This window comes from Maniola hyperantus, chromosome 21, assembly GCF_902806685.2.
Source record: "Maniola hyperantus chromosome 21, iAphHyp1.2, whole genome shotgun sequence".
Lineage (NCBI taxonomy): Eukaryota > Metazoa > Arthropoda > Insecta > Lepidoptera > Nymphalidae > Maniola > Maniola hyperantus.
The window spans coordinates 3602374-3630002 of record NC_048556.1 but is presented as its reverse complement, the minus strand read 5'-3'; the positions used below and the strand labels follow the sequence as shown (position 1 = coordinate 3630002).

General features: G+C 37.9%; 1 protein-coding gene across 2 annotated transcripts in view; it reads left to right on the top strand.

Annotated features, from left to right (window-relative positions):
- trh (PAS domain-containing protein trachealess) overlaps window positions 1–27629 on the top strand; it is a 97150-nt gene that overhangs the window by 27534 nt on the left and 41987 nt on the right. For both annotated transcript variants that reach the window (XM_069505894.1, XM_034979969.2), the window contains exons 2-4: window positions 4116–4351; window positions 21851–21927; window positions 26204–26293. In XM_069505894.1, coding sequence (XP_069361995.1) covers window positions 4116–4351; window positions 21851–21927; window positions 26204–26293 — 403 coding nt within the window. The remainder of the gene's footprint in view (window positions 1–4115; window positions 4352–21850; window positions 21928–26203; window positions 26294–27629) is intronic.

Below are 27629 nucleotides of genomic sequence, written 5' to 3'. Positions count from 1 at the left end.
CTTTAGGATACCTACTATTTTTCCTGCAAGTGCCAATCCAGGTATTCTTAAAACAAGAGTGAATAGGCATCGTTTAATTGTGGTCAAGAGTGTGCCTATACCTAGGTATAGTTACCTAATAAAACTAAAATAAAAAAGTCACACAAATTAGAATAGGTAGGCATAATACAAAGGCATTGTAGGCAATTTCGCTAAATTCAAAACGACTCAAGATATTACGTAATAGCCTGGGGCGGTCAACCCTCGGCTACTATAAAGTTATTTTAAACAATTTAATGCCGTATTGGGTCAAAACTGACCCCTGAGAAACATTAAATCAAGCTCAAAGGGCCGGTTGTTTTATACATTAACCGTTTTGTACGGTTATCGGGAAATTTGATCTTCTATCGTTTAAAGGGTTTGTTTAGATTTTCTTTATTTTTAAAGAGTTATTAGTCCCAGAACTGCAGTTACTTTTCAGATAAGGATATTGTTATCAGAAAATGTTATTGATGTGATACATTCTTATGTTATTTTGCAACCAAATAATAATATATTAGGTACCTACCTAATATATACCTACTTCCTCAACATTTTAATAAGGGCTGATTTCATAATCGTTTACAGTTCTTGCAATTCACGAAGGCTAGTGAACTTTACTTGTGGTAAAGTCGTTTACATGGTCATTGCGTAAGTGTGCGTGCATGTCGCACCAATCAGTCGCGAGCAAGCGCTGTCAAACGCACACATTTAGTGTACCTTACGTATACCGATACGACTTAAACACAAGCATGAGTCAGTGGCCTTCGTGAAATGCAAGAACTATAACTAAGGAATAGATTTGACAGATTTCAAATGAGCGAAAAATGGTCCTACATAATATTTCTGTAATCAATAGTGGTCATTAATTTCTTGTGTTTGACGTTGTGATAGCCTAGTGTTTAGGACATCTGCCTGCTAATCGAAGATCGGGGGTTCGATCCCGGGCACGCACCTCTTTAGTTCTAGTTCACCTAGTTTTGTTCAAAATGGCGTAACTCACCTCTTTATGTTGCAATAAGACGTAGAACTTTTGTCAGCGTCAGGGAAATGGGCTGTTTCCGATGACCTTACTCAGGTGACAATAAACCAGCGCCTCCGGGGAGGCAAGTAATCGGGCTCCGTCGTAAACTAAGCCCATCAACGGAACGCGTACTCAGCACAGGTTTAACACACGCTAGTAAACTGAGCACAGTTAAGTACTTACTTAATGCTTTCTACAAAAAAATATTTTATTTTTCTCAGTGTTACTTGTAGAGTGTACAGTTTCATCATCATCATCATCATGATCAACCCATCGCCGGCTCACTACAGAGCACGGGTCTTCTCTCAGAGAGAAGGGTTTTGGCCATAGTCTACCACGCTGGCCATGTGCGGATTGGTAGACTTTACACACCTTTGAGAACATTATGCAGGTTTATGAAGTGATATTTAATCACATAAAACGCACATACTTAACTCCGAAAAGTTAGAGGTGCGTGCCCGGGATCGAACGCCCGACCTCCGATTAGAAGGCGGACGTCCAAACCACTAGGCTATCACAGCTTCACAGCTTACAGTGTACAGTTTACTCAGTGTTAATTTGAATAAAATATTTCGTGTTCTTAACTCTTTTTATTAATTTAACCGGATCAACGGCCATATGCCTAATATCTGAAATCTTAACACGCAACATATAGGTACCTATACCTATTTAGATGTACAGGGTAAGGTACCTATACTACACAGTTGACGATAAGTATAGGAGTACTTAGGTACGTAGGTAGGATTTAACGATAAAAACATAGGTAGGTATATCTAAGCAACAATGACCTGATAAGTAATGCATAGATAAGTATCTACGGCATATTATCTATACACGGTAGGTAGGTTGTTACCGTTTAATAAAACAAAGCGATTAGCGACGCCGCCCGTGGGAGGGGCGTGGGAGGAGCGGGAACTCCCACCTGACAAGATGCGATTTTTAACAGACCACTTCAAATCCTTGAGTTTTATATTTTACTAGCTTATTTTTTATTAAAATAAAAATAAAATAAAAATAAAAATCCTTTTTATTCGTATAAACTTTTACAAGCACTTACGAATAGTCGGATGCATCTACCACTGGTTCGGAATGCCTTTCCTACCGAGAAGAACCAGCAAGAAACTCGGCGGTTGCTCTTTTCAAATATTTGATACCTATAGGTACAAGATTAAGTATGCCATGTATAAAATAGTATTTGCAGTCTTGTGCTTTGCTGGAACGAGCTGCAGGTCAAATCCACGCTCTTTTATCATTTAGATAATCTTCAATTGTGTAATATGCTTTTTTCAAGAGCATATTTTTAATAGATTTTTTAAACTTGTGCAAAGGTAAGTCCAAAATAGTTTGCGGGATTTTATTATAAAAGGTAATACCCAGTGGCGTGCATAGAGTTTAAAGCCGGGGTAAGCAGTAGTTAGGTAAGCCAGTCAAAGAATAATGAGCATTGAGCAATTTCAACCGAGTTAACTATTTCTTGGGTAAGCAGCGCTTTTATGCCTCTATGAGTTGCATGCCACTGGTTATACCCATACCCACAAATGATTTTTGGACTTTCCTGAGGTATTAGATACCTATGTGGAAATATAATATACTTATAGTAGGTACGCGACAGGTTGCGATGGCAATCGGGCGGGGTATGAGGTGAGGGGATGCCCCACACACCAGCACGTCACCTGCGCTCGTCCACGCGGGGACCGTGCGGATATACGGGGCGTTCCCTCACCGAATGCCATCTCATCCTGTCGCGGACTATTAAGTAAGTATAGGGTAATTCCGGGGGAGATGGCCGTACGGGAGAGATGGCCAATACATAAAAAATCGACAATTAGACAGTAAATGGCACTAATATCAGTTTAGTACGCTTCCTTACGCGACCGGCGACAGGTGTCTGTGAGTTTTTGTCAAAAAGTACATGAAAATGTAAGTAAATTCCACTTTTTTGTTTGATTACACATTTCATATAAGGCAAGGGGTTATCATAATACGTGGTGGCAAAAAGATTTTACAATATTTGCATGTTTTAGCACAGTTATTGTAAAGTAATTAAGTTTCCACGCATTTTAACCTATAAATTATAAATCATAGTTGCGTGTTTCTTTTTTTAATTCATATGGCCATCTCTCCCGGACAATCGGGATAGATGGCCTATTGTTAGAAAACGCAAAGCCATTCGGAGGATCTTAGACAGTAGCTGTGAAGAAGTTCCCTTCTCCCTTTGTGATACTTCTGAAAGTGAGAATGAAGACAACGAAGAAGATAACTGTAGAGGCTGTGGAGAAAATTATCACAAGACCCAACTCGTCGAAGACTGACTGCAATGTAATATTTGTATGCTTTAGACGCATGAAAACTGTACGGAGTTTGAGGATATGTGCTCTGACTGTGGCAATAAGAAAAAGAAGGAGTTGAAAGGACGTAAGGGCAAAGGGAAAGGGAAAAAGAGTACTGGCTATCTCTCCCCGACTCCTATGGCCATCATACCCGGACAATCTGGGAGAGATGGCCAATCGTAAGTTTTTTATTTTGTGCCAGGTTCATTACTTTTGTTTATTTTAAGACTGATTATTGTTAACATTTGATAACAGATATAATTAAAGTTTCGTTTGTGATTAAAGTAATTGTTTGATTTATTATGATTCATTGACAATCAGTCCTCAAAGTTAATGGGGCCATCTCCCCCGGAATTACCCTACTTACCTACCTACCTCCCTACCTAGTACCTAATAAGAGTAATAGGTAAGTACCTAAGTAGGTTATTTATCTAATAAGTAGCTAATAAGTAGGACCAAATTAATTGAAAAAGTGTTTTATGCAAAAGCTAACAGTTTAATTTGACATCGCAAATTAATTTAGGATTTGACTGTAGTTTAAAGATCCTAAGTGCATATCTAACTACGGTTTTCTTATAATTCTAAATAAATCCCACTTCTGATGACATGAAGGAATTTACTTTTATAAGTAACAACTGAAAACAAGTCTAACATCTTCCAAGTGCATTTTATAGTAAACAGGACAGGATCATAATGAATTAGAGACGTGAACTACGAAATCTAACTTAATCCTTTCTTTACAGCATCCTCGAGCTGCGAAAAGAAAAGAGCAGAGACGCAGCCAGATCACGCCGAGGCAAGGAAAACTACGAGTTCTATGAACTAGCGAAGATGCTGCCCCTCCCTGCTGCCATCACCAGTCAACTGGACAAGGCTTCGATCATAAGGCTGACCATAAGCTACCTCAAACTAAGAGACTTCGCGAACCATGGAGATCCACCGTGGAGTCGAGATCTACCGATTAGCAAAGCTTTAAAAGGTAAGTTTGCCCTTTTGAATTTATTTGGGGTAATTTGGGGGTAAAATGGGTATCTGGGGTAAGAAATACCCCAAAAATACCTCTGGTGCTGCAAATGTTCATAGGCGGCAGTAATCATTTAACATCAGGTGACCCGCCTGTTCGTTTGCTCGCTATCTCTATTAAAAAAAAACTACGGTACTTTTTACCCCAAATTACCATTTGGGTGATTCTGCCTAACATCCTACTTATTATCCTGAAATAATGCTAAGTTTAACTATTACCTACTGTCCCCTATAACCAGTCAGCAGCAGCCTACTAACTCAGTGCCTAGCACTGAATGATAGCCACCGAGCTCAAATTTGAAATTTAATTTTAATCCATTGAAGTTTTCCTGCCAAAAATTATTTTAATATTACTCAGTGAAGCAGCAATGTAGAACGTCAAATGAACTCGGTGGCAATCATTCAGTGCTAGGCACTGACTAAGCAAATCACCCTCGTCTTCGCCAACCATTTGGACCCACCGTGGAGTCGAGACCTGCCGAGTAGCAAAACTTTAAAAGGTACTTACCCCATTTGGGGTAAAAAATACCACAGCGATTTTAGTAATTCTGCTTTAATCATTGTTAAGGTAAAATTATTGACAAGGGGGGTTTGAAATAATGCTAAGTGTTCCTGTATCGCGTAGGTATCTAGATTTTAAATAATTTATACTTATTTCTGTCATTTCACAGTAAAAATAGTACTATATATAATAAATATACCTACCTACGTGAAATATTCCGTCAAAGGCGGGCACCCTCCAGTACTATGCAAAGTGAGTGAGTGGCTTTAAAATAACCGGGGAGGGTTCCAAATCAGATTTGCCTTCGTCAAGTCATTGTCGGTACTAACCGTGTTACGCCCGTGCGGGCGGCTAACAAGATTTACAGTTTATGTTCTGTTGATTTTATGGTGGAATAGTTGTAAACATTGGCAACTAGAATTTAAAACTATTAAAAACTTAATGCAGCTGACCAAAAAACCCCTTTTACTACAGGACATTGTAATCATCGTTTAGGTACCTACGTCAATTCAATTTTTTTTAAATGATATAGGACTGAACTTGTTAACACAGATTAATTTGTCAAAAAATATATACTTCGTGGGTCAAATTTACCCAGCAGCGAGCAACACCTACCTACAGTGTTAAATAAGAATTAGTTTTGAAAAAGTTCAAAAAAATAGATAAGTATGCATGAAAAATGAAGACAAAATCAATCAAGATCACGAACATAATGCAATATCAATATAATATAATGCAAAAATAATATAATAAATTAAATTAAATTAAATGAAAAAAATTAGAATAATTTTATTATTAGGTATATTATTTATATCGCGTGAAATAAAGACGCCTACAAACTATATAACAAATTATTAATTTGAAATTGCAATCAAAATTCTAATAACAAAACTATGAACAGCTATGAACAGTATCATAATATTGTAATAATTAATCTTAAATTAATTAATAAGTCACTGAATATACTTCTAGCACAGTGAGACCAAAAAGAATATTCGCAAGACAAAATCTTTTTTTGAGTAAAAATGTGAGGCGCGGACTAAATCACAAACATTGACAAGCGAAGCGTGCACGCAAATAAAGACGCCTTGGGGACACTGATTCACCGCAATACTTCAAATAAATAAATTACCTATACAGCTATTGGAAAAAAATACAAACGTTTGCTTTACTGTGCAAACGTGGCGCATGTGGTTGATTGTCGAAGGCGATGCGTATTATTATTGTTGTTTACGTGTATTATGTGGGTGTATTTTTGATAAATTATGTATGATAAAATGTAGAGTGTACGTACATCTTGATTACCTTGATTGTAAATGATGATATTGTACTAAACGACGCCCGTGGCTTTGTTTGCATGGATTTAAAATTCTTAGAAATCCCGTGGGAACTGTTTGATTTTCCAGAATAAATTGTAGACTATGTCCGTCTCCTAGATGCAAAATAATTACCTCTGTATGAAATTTCAACAAAATTGGTTATTGGTTGATGGGCAAAGAAAAGGTAACAGACAGTCACACTTTTGGATTCATAAATGGATTACTTGTTAAAATATTTAACAGCTGAGCAGATTTCGATGAATCTTGACTCTATGTAGCTCAAAATGCGTGGTAGGAAATTTTTGTAAATGATCATTTTAAAATGTATGGGGTGTTTGTTTAATTTATTTTATTTCCCTATTACTTAGTTTAATAGGAAACCTAACCTCTAAACATAGAACTGAAGAATTTCCACATGCAGTTTTTTGACATCTCCAAATTCGTAACAAGTGTAGCAACAGACCGCCCCACGACAAATCCAATTTTGGCCCCTAATACGCTTAATGCGACCGCGGAGCGAATCACTACGTATGCCACTGTCATTTTAACTCAATTTTCAAACCCACCTATAGTCTATAGCGGTATTAAAATAAAAATATTCGACAATAAAACATAGCCATTTAGGGGTGTCAAAATTGTGTAGCAAAATGTTTTTGGGGGCTATACGCTATACAGTTTACAATATGCTCACGTAGGCTATAAAGTGGGGTACTTTGAAAAAGTACTTCGATTTGTAAGTAAATGTCACCTGCGAGATTTATATGCACTCTGTAATAAATCAAGTAGGTATACTTTGTATTGTTACAGTGTTTTATTCAAATTATGCCACAATTTGTACCTATCGGATTGCAATTCCTCATCTATTTTATGAGGCTTTTATTACACTATTAAATACCTAAATAGATATATTAAAGTTGCAAATGAGCATTTTATAAACAAATTTATATTGCGATGTAAGAGCAAATAAATAAATTATGATAAGTAGGTAAATAGGTATAATTCATTTCCGCGTAATCTAATCCATATTCCACGTACTTCAATTACTTACTTAATAATATTATAAATGCGAAAGTGTGTCTGTCTGTCTGCTAGTTTTTCACGGCTCAACAGTTTAACCGATTTTGATGAAATTTGCTACAAAGTTAGCTCACATAGGACTTAGGCTACTTTTTATCCCGGAAAATCAAAGAGTTCTCACAGAACTTGAAAAAAATTGCTGATTTGAATTTGTTTTGAAGGAGTAATAAAAATAAATCTTACAAACTTACAAAATATATTATAATAATATAATGATAATCAGTTAAAAACTATCGATTCAGTTAGCTCAACCTTGGATTAGTCTTAGGATAATCGTAACGGTAAATGTAACAACCTAAAATATTTTTTAAGGTACTATTCATTGGCAAAATATAAATAGCAACACGTATTTAAAAGAAAAAAAAATGAGTAAAATCAAGAATTGAACAGGCTTACAAGTTTTTTCAAAGAATATAACAAGATCACCTCAAACGCATCTGTCAACATCCAAATTGTAAAAGACACCGCTTAAATGTCTAATTATTCTGGTACCCCCTTGTGACAATACGCCGAGAATTGGGCCAAAATTTTTAATCTAATCAATTAACAATCAGTGCAAACGATATACCGCTTGTTAGTGTTGCTTATTTGGCGAACGTGACTTGGTTATTCAAATCATTGGGGGTTCACTTGACGATTTTGTCTGGCCCGTTTAATTGGTTATCACTGTGTGGCATTTTGAAATAAATGTAGCGTTTTCAAACACTCTCATTGCCTTTTTGTTTCAGTTCAGAAAGATATAGAATGTTATTATCTCTTCTGTTGTCTTTTTGACCCATTAAAGAATAAGCATTTTTCAGAAGTGAATATTTTAAGAATTTATCGTCACCTTCGATAATAATGGAAACAATGACCCTTAAAAATAGTACTTCTGAAAATCCTACGCATATCTCTTCATGACACGAATGTAGAGCTGCCAAATTATTTATTAAGCAATAAGGCATCTTCAGGAATTTATCGTTTCTTCGATAACTTTGGAAACAATAACCCTTGTAAAATAGTACCTACTTACTTCTGAATATAGAATTATGCAATGCAATTAATTCAAATAAATCAGACCACATTTCTAGACTTTGTTCTTATAAGAAATATTGAGCTAAACAAGTTTGCTTGTAGATGTAGGTACTCTTGCAATAAATTTAAACTGTCGTGTGAACGTATAAAATTATTTTATGCGCTGTGCGTTTATTGAAAGGTGAGATTATGTTCTATAACGCATTTACCGCATAACTCTGTAGTAAAAAGACCATTACGATAGAGGTGCCCGTTATAATCAACACCATGATTGGACAAAATGATGTTATAAAGACGCCTGAGCGGCTGGTTATATTTTTATGATTGCGTGTTTATTTTAATCACGTATCCTGCTTTAGTTTCAATTGTAATTCTTAGGTTGTAGCTAGTAGTGACTTTTTTACCTTTATTGGCTTCAGTTACTGATTTAATTTAGAACATAAATTATAATTAAAGGATACTTGGCTAGTCTTTTGTAACGTAAGTACCTATGCTAGAATAAAAAACCCCTATATTAGTCACTATCTGCTTCGATTTTGGTAATTACTCTATACTCGAAATATAGCCATGCTAAAACCTATTATAAATGCGGATGTGTGTCTCATTCGTCTTGTTGTCAGCTTTTCATTTTGTGCCATGTGGGTGCAAAAGCTCATTTTAAGTAATTATTTAGTATTTAATTACTACTACTTACCACTCATTTTAAGTTTGTACTTTATGCATAAGATGAATTAATTAGATTTCTTTTATCAAAATTTAAAAGTACACAGATAGCTCGCGTCCAGAAAACAGACTATACCTACTACTTTTTATTTTGGCAAATTAACGAGTTCCTACGAGATTTACTTATAACAAAACCTGAATTCCATACAGACAAACTTGCGCACGTCATTGAGTTATAGATACGTTAAAAAAATCCTTATCTAAAGATACAAAAGTTCTATTTAAACTATTCAGTATAATTTTTTTAATTCAAGTTAGCAATTTTTTAAATAAAGATTACGAGCAGAATTACTATAAAAATTTACAAGCAGAAATTATTCTTACAAAAAATGAACTGCAGATAAAATAACATGTCCATACTCTTGCAAATAAAAATGATTGCTATCGTTTGTAAATGCCCTAATATGGTCGGACGTTGAGTTATAACATTATTAACGCAAATGTCAGCGGATGTCAAATTAGCCGGTACTTTATAAAATGCGGGTAATTGTATGATTGGCGTGCAGGTTCAGACGATAGGGTACAGATAGCGTTTAGGTACAAAATACTTAAGTTAGGTACCTATCAAAAATGATAATACCTAAGTGATATTAAGTAGATAGGTAGGTACATCAGACATAGTCGGTAATCTAGATTATAAAGATTAGATATAAAAGAAAAATCTGCCCGACTTTTATAACGTTGACATCCGCTAAGAAAGGTTTTTTGAACATCAACCCCTAATGGGATAAAATAGGGGTTTGCAATCTGTGTAGTCCACTCGGACGAAGTCGCAGGCATAAACTAGTAGCCCAGTAATACAACAAAAGGAATTTTTCCATCTTCAGACATAAGAAAATAAGAGAAATTGTAGAGTCGAAACATTACTCAAGAAAAGGCAATATTTCTCAATACAATATCGGAGAGGCAAGCAGATAAATTCGACAAATTAACTGGGTGGTAAACACATGTTCTGTTCCCCATATTGCCGCGCGGTAGCACCTTTGATTTATAGCCAATAGGGTTCGCGACGAGGATGTGTTGTGTGTTACCGGGATTTTTGACTTTTTGTTTCCTCTAAATATCGCTTTTTCTTAAAGAATTTGGATTATGATCTACAAATACGAAGTTTTTTTATTTTTCTCGCCTTTAGAATTACGTAGGTAACTAATGTAAAAACTTTCTTAAGTTTTGTGATTTCACTATCGATTAATAGAGCTCGTCCAATTTTTAACCGGCTTCAAAAAAGCGGCTTCTCAATTCGACTGTATGTTTTTTTAATTTTTTATTATGTCTTTAAATTCCTTTCAAAGAAGTGAATATTTAATTTTTCTAATTGCCTTATACTTACCTTTCTGTCTGATTTTTGGTTTGGCCTCTTCACATGACTTTTTAGAATATAATAGAATAGAATGGAATAGAATATATTTTTATTCAAGTAAACTTTTACAGGTGCTTTTGAATCGCCAGATAGTTTAATTTGCCACTGGTTCGGAATGCCGTTCCTACCGAGCTTATGAGCTGAATCTCAATTTTAATAGCTTAGACTGGTTATAGACATACATACGTAACGACATTGGTTTCTTATAAGAAATCCTCTGGTGCTGCAAATGTTCATGGGCGGCGATAATCACTTAACATGAGGGGACTCGCCTGCTCGTTTGCTCGCTATCTTAAAAAAAATTGTTAAAATGTAAGTTTCTAGTCTAGGTACTTACTTTACCAATGGTGGGTTTCACTCTAAGTACTTACTTACCTAGTTACTAACTTTAAATTAGTATTAGGGCCTGTTTCACAACCTCCAGATAAGCTTTATCTAACGAATAAATTTGACGTTATGACAGTTTTTGTATTGAAAATCCGTCAGTGTCATATTTATCCGATAGATAAAGTATATCTGGCGATTGTGAAACAGACCCTTAGGCTTATTATTTAAGGGTCAATTTTTAATCGTCAAATAAATTAAAATAATCGTTAAAAATTTTGACAAATATATTCGTCTGTCTATAGACAGATTTCGTATTTAAATTAAAAACTGAAACTAAACTGAAAATTATATTCCAAGGAAGTGCTCATAATCAAAAACCATCCCGAAATATTAAAATAAGTACCTATTCATCCTGATTCATAAAAAATCCATTTCCAAGACATCTAAGGCATAATATTATTATAAACAAAACTGTTTAACCTTAGGGTAAACCTAAGTTGACCTGCCGGTTATAATTTTCGCTCCTAAATCCTAATACCAGGGCGTCCGTAAATCATGGTACGGCACATCTGCCGGCGAAATAGAAAAATAACAATAAATAAGGGAAAACGCGCCACGACACCGGCTCAAACGCGAAATATTGGATTTTCACCATTTTTCTTGTCGGCCAAAGCTTTTGTTTGGGATTCTAAGAAATGTTAATTTTTCTTGGACTTTAAAGGAATATTCAAGCAAATAGGTATGTGACTAATTGCCTTTTTTAATATTGACATTACTGACAAACATCAAATTTCAAATCAATTTTGCTATTTTAATCGGACCACCACCAAGACGAGCCTAACTAAAGGACGGGGCACTACGTACCTACCTTTGCTCGATGCGTTTCGTCGTATTTTCGAGTAATTTTTTCTTAACCATATGCATTGATATAGGAAGAATCTGGCTAGGCGTAGTATTTTGTAGTTTGAGTCTGTTTTTTTAAGCAGCTGAAGCGGCTTTAGCAGCCTAGTCCTCCATCGAGAGTTGACATGCTATGAACGGATTGGGCGTTCGAACGAACAATTTATGCATTTGAAACTTCGTGAGGAAACCTGTATGCCTGAGAGTTCTCCATAATGTTCTCAAAGGTGTGCGAAGTCTGCCAATCCGCCCTTAGCAGCGTGGTATACTATGGCCTAAATCCCTTTCATCTTGAAAGAAGACCTGCAATAATAAATAATTCATTCATTCATTCATTCATTCATTCATTCATTCATTCAATGGGTTGAGGTGGTGATAGTAGCAGATTTGGTAGATACTTAGTAGAAGCTTCCTTTTAGACGCTTTGGTTGTTAGAACAGCTCAGGCGCTCAGGTCATTTGCCTTTGGCCATTTAAAGCTGGTTAAGTCTAACCTAACCTAGCCAAGTTTAAGAACAATTAATACAAAAATCCAAAATAATAAGGAAGATTCCACAAATAAACTCTTGATTACTTTCATGATAAGCCTAACGAAACCCTTTTATCTCTTAATACACTCATGAATACCTTGGTCTTAATAAGTTAACCCTTCGCGATCCATCTTTGATTAACTCTCTACTCTTAATAAGTACAGTTCATTCAAGATGTAAAGGTACTATAGGTACCTACTAACCTATTGCTTCATTAGGAGTCTACGTTTCATAATTAGATACTAGATGACGTCCGCGACTTCGTCCGCGTGGTTTTCGGTTTTTAAAAATCCCGTGGGAACTCTTGCTTTTCCGGGATAAACTGTCTGTGTTAATGAGCTTTCGGTTAAAAACAAAGAAACACGTGTTCCTATCACCTACCTATCAGTATTTTTGAAAATTTTAGCCCGGATGAAGTCGCGGGCATCCTCTAGTTAAGAATAAAACAGCAAGCATTTATATGGTTCTGTATAATATTATAGTCAACACAAAACTATCCATAGCTTCCGTTTATTATCAATCCCGCAGCCGAAACGCCATTTTTGTCCCTTCGGCCGGTGCATCACAATCATCGCCATTCTATATTGACAGTACGTGTTGCGAATGAACAACATTTTCCGTACTTTGTAGGCATTTTTATTTTGGTATCGACCGGGGTCGCTTGGGCCCCGGCCCGGGTGAAGGGTTATTCGCCCATGTAATTGGCTAGTTACAATTCATTATGCTGTCCTGATTTTTCGGTATTTCGCACTCAGTTTGTGGGGAATTGGGATCGGTATGGATATGGTATTACACGGATGCATTGAGCCACAATGATTTTAAAAGTAAAAAGCGGTGATAGCATACCTAGTGCGAAGACCGCCTTCTTTCCGAGAGGTCGGGAGCTCGATCGTGGGCACATAGGTATAACATTCGGTGTTGTTCTCAACTCACCTGGTGGTAAGTGATGATGCAGTCTAAGATGGAAGCGAGCTAACTTGGAAGGGGTATTGCATTTTAATTAAACACATACCCCTGATCGGTTTTTACGCGGCATCGCACCGGAACGCTAAATCGCTTGGCGGTACGGCTTTGCTGATAGGGTGGTAACTTGCCGCGGCCGAAGCCTCCCACCATCAAAAGGCACTCCAAGTCCGTGGGTATATTATGCGTCCGTCCGTCAATAACTTCGTACATAACTCGAAAAGTTTCGCTATAGGCCCTCTGAACAATAACACTCGGAAAATAGCGAAAGCACCAATGTTTAGACAGAAAAGGTAATAATTTAGCGGTATTTGTCCATTTCGACGTGTGCGGACAGTGCTAACATTGACCGGGGGTGTTTTCACAGGGCGAAATTAAATAACAACTCAACGCCTAATAAACCGGGGGGCGGCGAACTGGAAGATAGTTTTGTTTAACATAAGATAGATAAGCTATAGATACTTATTTATCATCGATATACCCAAATGACAAGATATGCCCAAGCAAACAAAATTTTCACGGTTTTGGCACCAAATAAATCAGCGCCACCTCTTAGATACCTTATGAACGACCCGTTTGAAATTCAGATGTCACTGAGGTTGCCATTTTGTTTGTTCAATGGCCCTGTCCATACGAAGTAATACATGTATAGGTCAATGGTCAATTTTTTCACATGTTAAAAAAAATTATAAGTAGGTGTGTAGGTACTTCTTTCGTAAGAAGAAAATTAATTTTATAAGCAAATTTTTTCAAATTTTATAAGTAGGTACATAACATCAATTCCATTAAGTAATAGCGGTAGATAGGTATAATGCAAACAGAAACCATTGCTTTAAAAAAAATCAATCATCACAACTAGGTTTCTATATAAAAACTTCCGCAGAAAAACCGCAAAAGTCCAGGAACTAGGGAATTCGTTCAAAGAAATGCCCGAAAGACAAACTTCCCCTCAAAAATAATACAAGTCTCGCGTTGATTACCAACCCCTGGGGGCGCCACTTGACCGGAACCGGCATCTAATGAAGAATTACGCCCTTTGTGGTCGAACCTACTCTTAAACTCTATTGATTGATTGGCCAACGTTATTCGACTGTGAAAATGTTAGTTAAGTTGACCTTTTGATGTCAAGTACTGAAAATCCCGATTTTCCGACATGAAAAGGAGCCTATCTCACTCTCGTTTTTACCTTTTTTTTATTCAGATAAAAGTTAGCCCTTGACTGCAATCTCACCTGGTGGTAAGTGATGATGCAGTCTAAAATGGAGCGTTCTAACCTGAAGGGGTATGGCAGTTTTTATTAAACCCATGCCCGTTTGGTTTCTACCCGACATCATATCGGAACGCTACATCGCTTGGCGGTACGGCTTTGCCGGTAGGGTGGTTACTAGCCACGGCCGAAGCCTCCCACCAGACCAGACCAGAAATTTAGAAATTATAAAATTCCAAACCCCTGCCATGAATCGAACCTGGGACCTCCCACTAATAAGACCACAGTGCTTACAACTGCGCCAGGGAGGTCGTCAAAAACTTTACCAATGCATCAACGCACAGCTCAAACTACGGGACGGATCGGGCTAAAATTTGGTACGCAGATGCTATTATGACGTAGACATCGCTAAGAAAGGATTTTTGAAAATTCAACCCCTAAAAGAGTAAAATAGGGGTTAGAAATTTGTGTAGTCCACGCGGACGAAGTATTGTACGAATTTTGCTAGCTACTTACGAGTAATAATTATGTTCTTAGATCATTGGCACATACTCGTAGATCAAATAATCAGTGGCGTGCAGGTCATAGAGGCATAAATGCACTGCTTACCCCAGTTGTAATAGCTCAATGCATATTTTTCATTATGACCTGCCAGTAAACAGGCCTACCTAACTAATGCCTACCCTAGATTAAAACCCTGTGCACGCCGCTGAGATCAATGCCCATATTTCACTATCCATAATATTATAAATGCGGACTTCCGCATAACCAATAAACCAACAAACACACTTGTGTTGTGTTTATTGGTTTATTGGTTTGTCCTTCAATTACGTCGCAATGGAGCAACGGATCGACGTGATTTATTAATGGGTTTAGTTAAAGACCTGGAGAGTGTATGCTAATTTTTATGCCGGTGAATTAAAGAATTCCCACGGGATTTTAAAAACCTAAATCCACGCGAACGAAGTCGCAGGCGTCAACCAGTTTCTTATACAAGACGGATTATTACAACATTATTAACTTGTAACTGTAATGCTTCGGAAATTACAGCCATTATGAGACCTGTATCAGACTTAAGAGTAATACCACACTGGGTGGGCGTAATGAGGAAATTATGCCGAGTCTTAGCGGCCTTAATAAAAATTTGTTCTTGCTTGGGGACGATATAGAGCTGTATAAATTGTTGTACTTATTACATCTAGACATTTCGCATTCAGAGTATTTGCCAACTTATGGATTTTAGATATTGTGATATTTCAAGATCTTTCATAAAACCACCAAAACTATGGAAAAATGACCCATAAATCAAACTCAAATTCACAATCACTAAGTAGGTATTTATGATATTATACGAAAGTATGTTTGTTTGCTGGTTTGTCCTTCAATCATGCCGCAACAGATCTGTGTAGTTACGACTGGGTAGTGACATAGGCTATCCGCATCAGCGTCCGCTAAGAAAGGATTTTTGAAAATTCAACCCCTAAGGGGGTGAAATAGTGGTTTGAAATTTGTGTAGTCCACGTGGACGAAGTCGCGAGCATAAGCTAGTAATTAATATGGGGCAAATAAAAACTGAACTACATGAACTTATATCAGAAACCAAGAACATACAGAGTACAAGAAATACTTATAGAAGAGAAACCTTGAGACAGTTTCGACAACATTACGGAACAGCTCTAAACCAAGGTTCTAATATCACTTACCTTTGTTCAGTATATCAACAATATAAATCGTTTAGACATCAAAAAAGCGAAATACAATCGGGTGACCCAATCTACCCTGAAATTTTACACTGATAAAAACAAAAGTTCACATGGCTACATTTGGGCCGCGACTATATTTAACCCGTGCGATGTCGCGATAGGTCTTAAGGTAGGATTTAATACCTGGGAAAACAAAACGCGTAAGGGCAGGCCTTTTTGGTCATATGTCCCAAAAAATATACCTAACGCGGTACACCACATCTCACGTAACTCTTATCTCTTATGAGAGAGAGAGACAGAGAGACTTAAGAGAAGACAGTAAAAAGAGAGGGATATATTCAATTTCAGGCTGCAGCGCTGTGCGGTCTGAATTACACTTTATTACTTTACTAGATGATGCAAGCGACACCGTCCGCGTGGAATTAGATTTTTAAAAATCCCGTGGGAACTCTTTGATTTTCCGGGATAAAAAGTAGTCTATGTCCTTTCCCGGGATGCAAGCTATATCTGTACCAAATTTCGTGAAAATCGGTTGAACGGGTGGGCCGAGAAAAGCTATTAGACAGACAGACAGATAGACATACTTTCACATTTATAATATTAGTATGGATATATGGATGAGTGAGAGAGACTTAAGTGAAGACAGTAGAAAGAGAGGGATTTATTCAATTTCAGGCTGCATCGCTGTGTGATCTGAATTACACTTTATTGTATCGTAACATGACGTATCGATATTTATTTAGATGTGTTGACGAGTAATCCTTCTGCACTTGAAAGATGCGGTTAAGTAATCTGTGGTGAGGGCAGAGACGCGACGCGGCAGCAGAGGATCTAGTGTAACACCCACTAACTTTTCTAGTTAACCTTAAGCGTAATCTCAAATCTTAGAAGTAAATAAAACAAGTGATTATATTTTTCATTGGAGGAAATTTTGTTTTGGTACAGCTCTTGGTTATTTATAATTCAGCAACTATTGTTTTTTTAAACCGAGCGATCGCACGAGTGCAGGCGAGAGATTTTATCAGGAAGAGGAGGAGGACTTTTGGATCTGGTAAGGTTAAAGGTAAACCACTCACAGAATGATATCTGGATTAATATAAACTTTTGCTTAAAAGGCCAAGACCTTGTCTTTTCTATAGCCCTGGTTGTGATCTTCTCCGTGTTTCAAATCTAGTGGTGTCAATTCCTTGCCTAGTCCCGTGTTAGACAAGTTTCCGTCGTACTACGTATTCATCGCGCTCTGTTTGTCCAGACCTTTAACCCACGCGATGTCGCGATAGGCCGAGCGTGTGCTTTATTACGATTTAATTCAACAAAGCAGAGGTTTCTCGGCTTTGATATTGCCGACTTGCGGCTTTGTAGGGCAGACCTCTTTCTTATTGTTATGGATAGTCCTATTAAGGATTGAACCTTAAATGGTTGATGGAATGTCTATACTTACTGTATAGTCACATCCTTTATATTATGTCTGTTTAATCTTTAGCCCTTATTGATAGCATTTTTCTATATTTCAAGTGCTTTTATTAGATTAGAAAAAATACAGGTTGTTTTCAGTTTTATAAGCTTTTTCTAGAATTGAACTTTAAGGTGTCTAAAATAATGCACTCTTATATTATAGGAAGGTTTACTTGAAATTTAATTGAGCACTATTCACAAGCTTCGTGAAAAAACACTGGTTACATACTGAAATAGGTAAGTACCTACCTACCCATCTAGATATATCTACCTTTTTTCATTTTACATATTAGGTAAATCTTACTTACTATTTTAGTATAATAAATGTGAAAGTGTGTTTGTTTGTTGATTTGTCCTTCAATGACGCTGCAACGGAGCAACAGATAGCCGCATTTTTGTTTGGATGTACGTAGTTAGACCTGGAAAATGGCATAGGTCCTAGGTTAGGTTTTATACCGGAAAATCAAAGCGTTCTCACGGCATTTTTAGTACCTACCTTAATCGCACAATCTAGTAACAATAATATATCTATTCAAAGGCTGTGTTCAAGAAATAATAATGAGGAGTTTCCGCAAAAATGGCAAACCATGCAGTCTCCACAGCTCGGTAAAGTCATAGAGCAAAAGTTGTTATGTTTTGTTTTGCAGCGGAGTTACGGTTGGCTTCTTGTGACAGCGTTGTTTAAACAATATGCATTTTGTATTTCATACGGACAACAGTGTTTTACGCACACTTCACTATAATATTATACGTATTCCTTACAAGAAAATTGGTGATCAACACAATAGGCTTATACCTTTAGGCACAATACCTTTTATAATAAAATCCCGCAAACTATTTTGGACTTACCTTTACACAAGTTTATATTTTAACTCTATTAAAAGTATGCTCCTAAAAAAAGCATATTACGCAATTGATGATTATAATATCTAAATGATAAAAGAGCGTGGATTTGACCTGCAGCTCGTTCCAGCAACGCACAGGACTGCAAATACTTTTTTATACATGGCATATTCCTATATCAAATATTATTTGAAAAGAGCAACATAGTTTCTTGCTGGTTCTTCTCGGTAAGAAAGGCATTCCGAACCAGTGGTAGATGCATCCGACGATTCGAAAGTACTTGTGAAAGTTTACTTGAATAAAAAATATTTATTATTATAGTGTTAGACACTGAATGATAGCCACCGAGTTAGCGAATCACCTCGCTGCGGGGTGCAGAAGTTTAGGTAAAAAACGATAACACACACGTGTGACGTGACAAATTAATTAATTAAACCTTTATTTACTTCCTTATCTTTATATACAATATTTTCTTATAACTACTCGTATTTAATCCATACTAATATTATAAATGTAAAAGTATGTCTGTCTGTCTGTCTGTCTGTCAGTCTGCTAGCTTTTCACGGCTCAACCGTTCAACCGATGACGAAGTTTGGTACAGATGTAGCTTGCAACCCGGGGAAGGACATAGGCTACTTTTTATCCCGGAAAGTTTAAGAGTTCCCACAGGATTTTTAAAAACCTTAATCCACGCGTACGAAGTCGCGGGCATCAGTTAGTATTATTTATTTGTATAACTTTTTCGCTTAAATCTTATGTTAGTTTTGTTAGTATAATTATGTTAGTATAAAAATTAAGTACCTATGTGGTTTATATGTGTAAGGTTTGCCTGTTGTAGGTATGTTGTGTTAGGTAGTTAGTAATTATTAATTTACAAAAGTTACAAATTTAATTTGTTATGTGAGTAGGTATTCTGTGCAGATAAGGATCCCATATTTGGGTATAAGGCCATATTTGGGTGACGTGACAAATACCCTGTTCTAAAACAATGTGATATACCGCCCTCACTCCTCGGTCATACCCACTCGTAGACTCGTGACGGCCATTGAGCTAAGTATCGTAATATTGCGCGGGTCGTGCTTGTCTGTCCGTGTGTCCGTTCCGCCGGTCACGAACCACGCACGGCGTGTCCTTGCGTGTCGTTGGAGTCACTTTCAATGTTGTGAACGTGGAAAACTGCATGTCGATTCCGATGGTTAAGCAACTTAGAACCAAGTCGTTGTATGGAAGACAGACTTTCGAACTGAAACGGCCTTTACCATTCCTCATTACTAACTATGAAGATGAAAGTCTTCGAACAGTGCGTGTTGCTAATGAATAATGACATAGGTAGGTAAGTATAAGGATGCGAGACATGGTCGTCATGAGCTACCCGTGCAAAGCCGGGGCGGGTCTGAGATCTATAGGGCACACTTTGACTTTGCTCAAACTGACTTAATTTTGAGTTAAAACGAGACAGATCTATATGTATCTACATCTGTCTTGTTTTTACTCTGACTTATGTCTAAGCAAAGTCAGAGTGCGCTCTATATACCTAGATTTCACCCTTATAGACTCATGACGGTGTTTATAAGTCGTGCTTGTCTGTCCGTATGTCCATTGTCCGTCTTTGGGATTCAAGCTATCTCTCTATATCAATCGGTTAAATGAAAACATACCCAGCAGACAGATACTTCCGCAATGAACCAAAAGCTTAATTTGCTGTAATCCGCTGAAACAGGTCGAATCTGTAAGGTGCAACATGCAGCATGTGAAATGCACCGCCCGCCCTCCCACTGCTAAAGATGCAGGAAGAAGCAGCCACCAGGCAAGCAATACGCACCACCACCACGCAGCACCACACAAATCCCAAACACACTCGACGCACGTTTCGCCCCGACACTGGAGCATCCTCAGGAGATGTAGACCTTACAATGCACAATTGCAAAGTGACGCGCGCGAAGTACTTCCGCATTTAAATTAAAAAGTACTTATGGATATTTCCCTTTTCTTACTTGAAATGGCTTAAAAATACATCGTTGTCAGTGAATAGAAAGGAAGGGACACATAAAGCACCGCCAAGTAACTTGACACCGATGGTATCACCACGCATTACCACGGTAGCAGGTAGATGTATGAACTTAACTACTAGAAGACGTCTGCCAAGCGTCGTTAGGCTTTTTTTTTTGATCCAGGTACAAGTTGGCCCATGACTGCAATCACACCTGGTGGTAAGTGATGATGCCGTCTAAGATGGAAGCGGGCTAATCTGAAAGGGGTATAGCAGTTTGTATTAAACTCATACCCTTTTGGTTTCTATACGGCATTGTACCGGAACGCTAAATCCCTTGGTGGCACGGCTTTGCCGGTAGGGTGATAATTAGCCAAGGCCAAAGCCTCCGACCAGACCAGAAATTGAGAAATTATAAAATTCCAAACCCCTGCCGGGAATCGAAGCTGGGACCTCCAGATATAATAAGACCAGAGTGCTTACCACTGCGCCAGGGAGGTCGTCAAAATTGTTATATCGTATTCCATTCTAATACTTGATTGCAGCCAAAAGCGAGTCTATAATATGTACCTAGTCCTACTTATGAAATGAAAAAATCTAACGTAAGCATTTTTCGCGGGATGCGATACACAAACAAATAAACAGACAAACTATAATCTAAATATATAAAAGGAAAAGGTGACTGACTGACTGACTGACTGACTGACTGACTGACTGACTGATCTATCAACGCAAACTACTGGACGGATCGGGCTGAAATTTGGCATGCAGATAGCTATTATGACGTAAGCATCCGCTAAGAAAGGATTTTTGAAAATTCAACTCCTAAGGGGGTGAAATAGGGGTTTGAAATTTGTGTAGTCCACGCGGACGAAGTCGCGAGCATAAGCTAGTAATGCAATAATATTAGAGGTTATAATATTCATTACTCAGTAGGTAAAACAAAGGGACTCATAAAGTTCCTGTCAAAGAAAAGTTGTAGTAACTTGTAACCCGACACCGATGCTATCGCGCGCCGCTTGTGAGGAGAGCTTCTTTTTGTTTATACATATATGCTTTCATGTACTTCATCATCATCATGATCAACCCATCGCCGGCTCACTACAGAGCACGGGTCTCCTCTCAGAGTGAGAAGGGTTTTGGCCATAGTCTACCACGCTGGCCATGTGCGGATTGGTAGACTTCACACACCTTTGAGAACATTATGGACAACTCTCAGGCATGCAGGTTTCCTCACGATGTTTTCCATTTAATTACTTAAAACGCACATAACTCAGAAAAAGTTAGAGGTGCGTGCCCGGGATCGAACTCCCGACCTCCGACTAGGAGGCGGATGTCCTAACCACTAGGCCATCACAGCTTCTAAAATAGCACTTAATCTATTCCTTTTATAATGTTGCTTGTGGAAAAGGATAGCACTAGATTTAGACATGTCAATTCAGTTTAGTTAAGAGATTGTGTACAAGAAAATCGGCCCAATTATACATACCTACTTATATTTTAGATATGCTATATGCTAACAGTGTTACTGTGATTGTTGCAGGTGCACAAAGCAGGCGGACGGCTGCTAGTCTTGCGATGGAGCTGTTCGAGCAGCACCAGGGCACACACATCCTCCAGGTGAGATTACATTATTATCTACGCAAGATCTATGTATTTTATATATAAAAAGAAAACCACGAATTAGAAGCCTACTGCTTTACGAAAACCTGTTTTGAGTATGAATGACATAGTAAAAAACAATAATATCTAAACCGGCTTAGAACAAATTGAAAGTTCATAGAGTAGTTCCTACCTACCACAAAAAATAGAGCCTATACAGTGTGTCACAGAGTAGGTACGTATAGAGAAAGTATTGAACTAGATAAGCATCTCTAGTACCTACAATTGAACTGAATAAAAAATTGAAGGTCAACTAATGGTAGTAATGTGATTGACACTTTAACTTCACAGCTGATATCAATCGTCTCGGAAATTTGGTTCCGTTAGTTTTTTCATCAATCTTGTTATAGTCCAAGAGCAGATGTAGCTTGTATATATTACCCGGCCAACAACTTGAGCATTGATGTGATTGGCTGGCGAATGGCGGGTGCACGCGATTGGTTGATCAGTCGGCGCGAGTGCACGCGATTGGTTGATACGTCGACTTTCGCTTCCCGGATTCGCCAACTTTCTCCTACTACGCTGCTGCATGCTCAAGTTGTTTGCCGGGACCTGTACATTTAGTTTTTAAACTTCAATGTTGTCGGACTGACCTACTAGGCCCTACTGGCCGCTACAGCGTCACCGGGAGTGGTTGCGAGCCTGAAGCTCCGCCTGGGGGTGAGCCCTAATAGGACTCGAAAAAATAATTTGAGAGGTCGGGGGGCAACGTCCTCCTAAGGGTGCCTCCTGTGACTCGGACTACGGCTTATGATGACGTTGGGATGGGTGGATTTGTTGAACTATTGGTTAGTCCGTACGCCCCGAGGCCGTGACGGGAGTCCACGGCCAGGTGACGATAGAAATCGTGGACCTCGTCTTCGTAAGACGAGCACGAGCGAATTGGCGAAGACGCTGTAATAAGGTTGAGTTGTGTGTTTTTAGATGCTAATAAAATTATGTTATGAATGAGGTTGGCCATACACAATCAAGTTTACCGTCAAGTTTGCAGCGGACATGAGGCTTCATATATCGGCATCCAGTAAACTTGACGGTGTAGATATAGATATTATTATTATAGCTTTCAGTGTGCATGACAAGACAACTTGTTTACAAGTTTGTTAAGTTGGCATAGAAAAATAAAATAATAAAATGCACCGAATTAAGAACCTTTTATTTGGAAGTCAGTGAAAAATAACATCTTTGATTTATTATCAATTGGAACAATGCCTAATAGGTACATGATTGTTCCTTTGATGTATCTATGATGCTTTTAAGGGACGGACCCTGGAAAATTCCTGCAATTTAATTTTTATAAATACGAGCCTTGAGGAACCTCCTCTCTTTTGCAAGTCGATTAAGTAAACTCTTGTTCCTGCTTTTATTTGAATAAAGCACTGTAGAAATTGGTGACCAGCTCTTAGTTTATTATTTTCATCACCACTGATAACGTCCCAAAACACAATCGAACTTGACTTTGTTACACAATTGGCTAACTTCATGCTTTTTATAAACATAATATAAGTACTTACAATAACTTTTTCAACAAAAGCCGACCGCACGCTTATGTCTAAACATATAACTTTCGACATCAAAATTTAATAATTTTGTCGGTTTCACTAAAAATTTCATAACCAAAATTAATTGAATACTTATACTAGCTACCTATTTTGTTAAAGGATTGCTTAAAAATCGCGGTCAAGTGCGAACGGCTTCGAAATTCGGGTTCCGTAATTGTGTTCAAAGTAATGCAACTTTAGAAAAATAATAGATGAAATGGTTAATCTTGTTGTTGTTTGATGGTGAAATTTCGTTGTTTTAATCAATTTATCTATTGTTATGACTGATTGGCATAAGCGAGAGAATGGGCGATAAGATTATTGAAAATCTGTACAACCGTTACGGTCAACTATCTATATTAATTTATTAATGAGTTTATACTTTATAGCTAACTCTCTATGCCAGCAAATTTTTTTACTTGACTATAATTATTTCAACATGTAGACATTCACTGCTGGATTAAGATCACTCATCAGTGAAGTCCATAGAGCATAAATGTATAGAGCTTTGCTAGTAAAATGATAGGTACCTACTGCAATATACGAGTAGGTATGTCTTCTCTTAAAATAAATTCGTCTAAAGTCTTCTACACAAATCTGACTCGTTTCAACTCGTCTGACTCGTCTGAGGGATTTGAACCTTAGTCTTTCTGACTCCAACTTAACTAACCTACTGATTGTTTCATTTACGGATAGCGATCTCTTCATTTACATGAAATGTAGCTGCTATTCTACTTGATAATCTGGTAAATAAATAGCTTGCAACATTTTTTTATAAGCTGTGTGTTGGCTAAGGCCCGCCTTCTTGGGCTAGTAGTATTGGTTATGTATCGGGTCTAGGGCCCTCGCGCTGTGGGCGATGAGCTTAGCTCCTTGATCTGTGACCGCACCTGTAGCGACTAATTAAAAATACTAGATGGCGCTTCAGGAAATACGGCCGCACTTACGAAGTGTTCGTGTTCGGGCACCGATCACTAAAATGGTCTGTGCCTAGGAATCTTCTCGTACGTCTCCATAAAGTATATCTTCTATATCGCTTAAATGTTTATCGATTTCAGCCTCGGTATAATTCAAGTAATTCAACATCGATATTCACAGCTTCGCGTTCATTAAAATATTAGTGAAGTACCTAGATATAGAAAGAGAACGCAGGGCGTTGTCTGTTAGGGCGAACATGATCGTCCGCAGGTTTGCTCGTTGTTCTGTAGCCGTCAAAATCACTCTTTTCAGAGCATATTGCACCTCCTTCTACACGAGCAGCCTGTGGATCGATTACACGCAAAAGCAGTACAATGCCCTGCGTGTACAATATAATAATGCATTCAGGATGCTGATGGGGCTGCCCAGATTCTGCAGCGCGTCAGGGATGTTCGCCGAGGCGCATGTAGACTGTTTTTATACTACTATGCGAAAGCGGTGCACATCCCTGTTGCGTAGAGTCCGGTCCAGCCCCAATGGCCTCCTGAAGGTATTTTCTGACAGGATCGACTGCCAGTACTTGAATCACTGTTGTATGATTCACGTGCTGGTAAATCGATCCTGTCCTAATTTAAATAGTTATAGATTTTTTACTAACAAATAGGTTTAAGTTTCGTGTAATTACTAACACTAATATTAATAATTACTAACAATTAGGTTTAAGTTTTGTGTAATTACTAACACCAATATGATCCTTGTTGGTCGAAATAAAAACATTTTATTTTATTTATTTTTTATTTTTATTTTTAAGAAAATTATAATGAAACGCTCAATTTTTCGTGCGTTTTGATTTTCAACGGTTTAGTGGCGACTCGACAAAAACAACACGTTTCAGCCTAACGGGCGCGGAATGCTAAAAAAATCGATTATAATACTATCATTTCGCTCACGTAAACAATATAATTTTATGCAATCTTAGGTACATTATAATACTGTGGTACTGTGGTTTCTATTGTAGATCGAGAACGGGCTGCTACGTGATTCCTTGATTCGATTTTTTTAACGGTGCAACGTTGCGGGACTAGTTGTACGTACGTTTTTTGAGAAAAAAATAAGGACGTGCATGCTATGATTCTGCGATTTGGAGGTCATTCCGATTGCGTAATCGATTTTCGAACAATTTTGCGTGAATTTGATTTTTTTAGAGTTAGTTCAGATTTTGTTACAAGAAATATTAGGTAAGGACTTATGCCTCCTTTTATGAAACTTCCGCCGGACCAATACAATTTTAACCTCTGTCGAAAAAATTAAATATTAATTTACTACGACCCCTTGTGGGTTCTGTTACCCTCCACAGTCTTCTTCCATTTAGGTCCCCCACCCATTTTCTGCATTCGATACAACACTGCTCATGGTTATTTGCTGTTATAGCGTCTATCTGTTAAAATAAAATATAAAAATTAATCAATCTAGGTGGTGTACTATGTCCTATATATAAAAAAGGAAAAGCTGACTGATTGAATGATATATCAACGCACGGCTCAAACTACTGGACGGATCGGATTGAAATTTGGCATGCATATAGAGCTATTATGACGTAGACATCCGCTAAGAAAGGATTTTTGAAAATTCAACCCCTAAGGGGGTAAAATAGAGATTTGAAATTTGTGTAGTCCACGCGGACGAAGTCACGGGGGTAACAGATTACCCCCGTGACTTCGTCCGCGTTGTTCTATGGTCTATTTTATATTATTAACTATGTTTTCTTTTGTCCACAGTCTCTCGACGGGTTCGCGTTGTCTGTGGCGGCGGACGGGAGGTTTCTGTACATATCCGAAACTGTATCTATATATTTAGGATTATCACAAGTAAGTATACTTATCGTTGGTTTGTTTCCATCACACATCATCAATCATCATCATCAACATCGCCGGCTCACTATTGAGCACGAGCATTGGAACTAGCGGATTGGCAGACTTGATAAACCTTTGAGAAAATTAGGTGGTTACATCTCAGGTATGCAGATTTCCTCACGATGTTTTCCTGCACAGGTAAATCAAGTGATATTTCATCGCACATAGGTGCCCGGGATCGATCCTCGAACACTATCAGTTAGGCTACCACCACTTATTACTTAACTAACAAAAATCCTACAATAAATTCCATAATTTATTTACACTGACTGAAAACATCGTGAAAAAACTGAAAAATACTTCCCTTTCGCTAATAAGAAAGACTTCCAGCTTTGCTTTTTTTATAGAGATAGCGAGCAAACGAGCAGGCGGGTCATCTGATGTTAAGTGATTACCGCCGCCCATGAACATTTGCAGCACCAGAGGAACCGCCGATGCGTTGCCAGCCTTTTAGGAATTTTTTGGTCCGCCCCTTGAATAACCCCATGTTGTAATCTAGTGGGAACACTGCCGATGGGAGTTGGTTCCACAGTTTGCACGAGCGTGGAAAGAAGGATCTGGCACAGCGGACTGTCGAAGTGCACCAGACACCCAGGTACTTAGTGAGGGTGAAATTCTTTACGGTGCGGTGGCGCGCGGTGCGGTTGTAGAAAAATGAGGGTGGAATAAGGTCAAAAAGCTCTTCAGAGCACTCCCCATTATAAAGGCGATAGAACACGCATAGAGAGCTAACGTCTCTGCGGTGCTCCATCATCATGGCTTTCTAACGAGCCAGTCAGTTTGGGATCATCCACAAGTCGAACAGCCTGCCTTTGGATCCGATCCGGCTTAGATATATTATCTGGTTACTGCCAAGCCACTACCTACTAATAGATTTGCACATTTTATAATATCTAGCAGGAGTATTTAATGAGATTTAATTATAATATTATTAACTCGCGGTATGCATACTCATTAGACTGGCCGACGTGTTCTAGGAACTCATGCGTTATTTTCATTAAATGACTCTATTACTACTGAGTGGGTATCTTATACCTATTATTAAGTCAATGAAAATTCATAGGGGCAATTAATCAATCAAACTATGAATGAATTAGGTGGGCTTTTAATAGGGTCGCGTTACGGTGTTTCTTTCGCATTTTTATGTCAGTTTTACCAACTCAAATAATATGAATTCATATTATTATAACAATGAACATCCTTTACAGACTTTTCACTATTCAAGTGGTCATTAACGGGCATAGTACTAGTATAGGTACTTACTTACCCAATATACCGGTGACTGGCACTA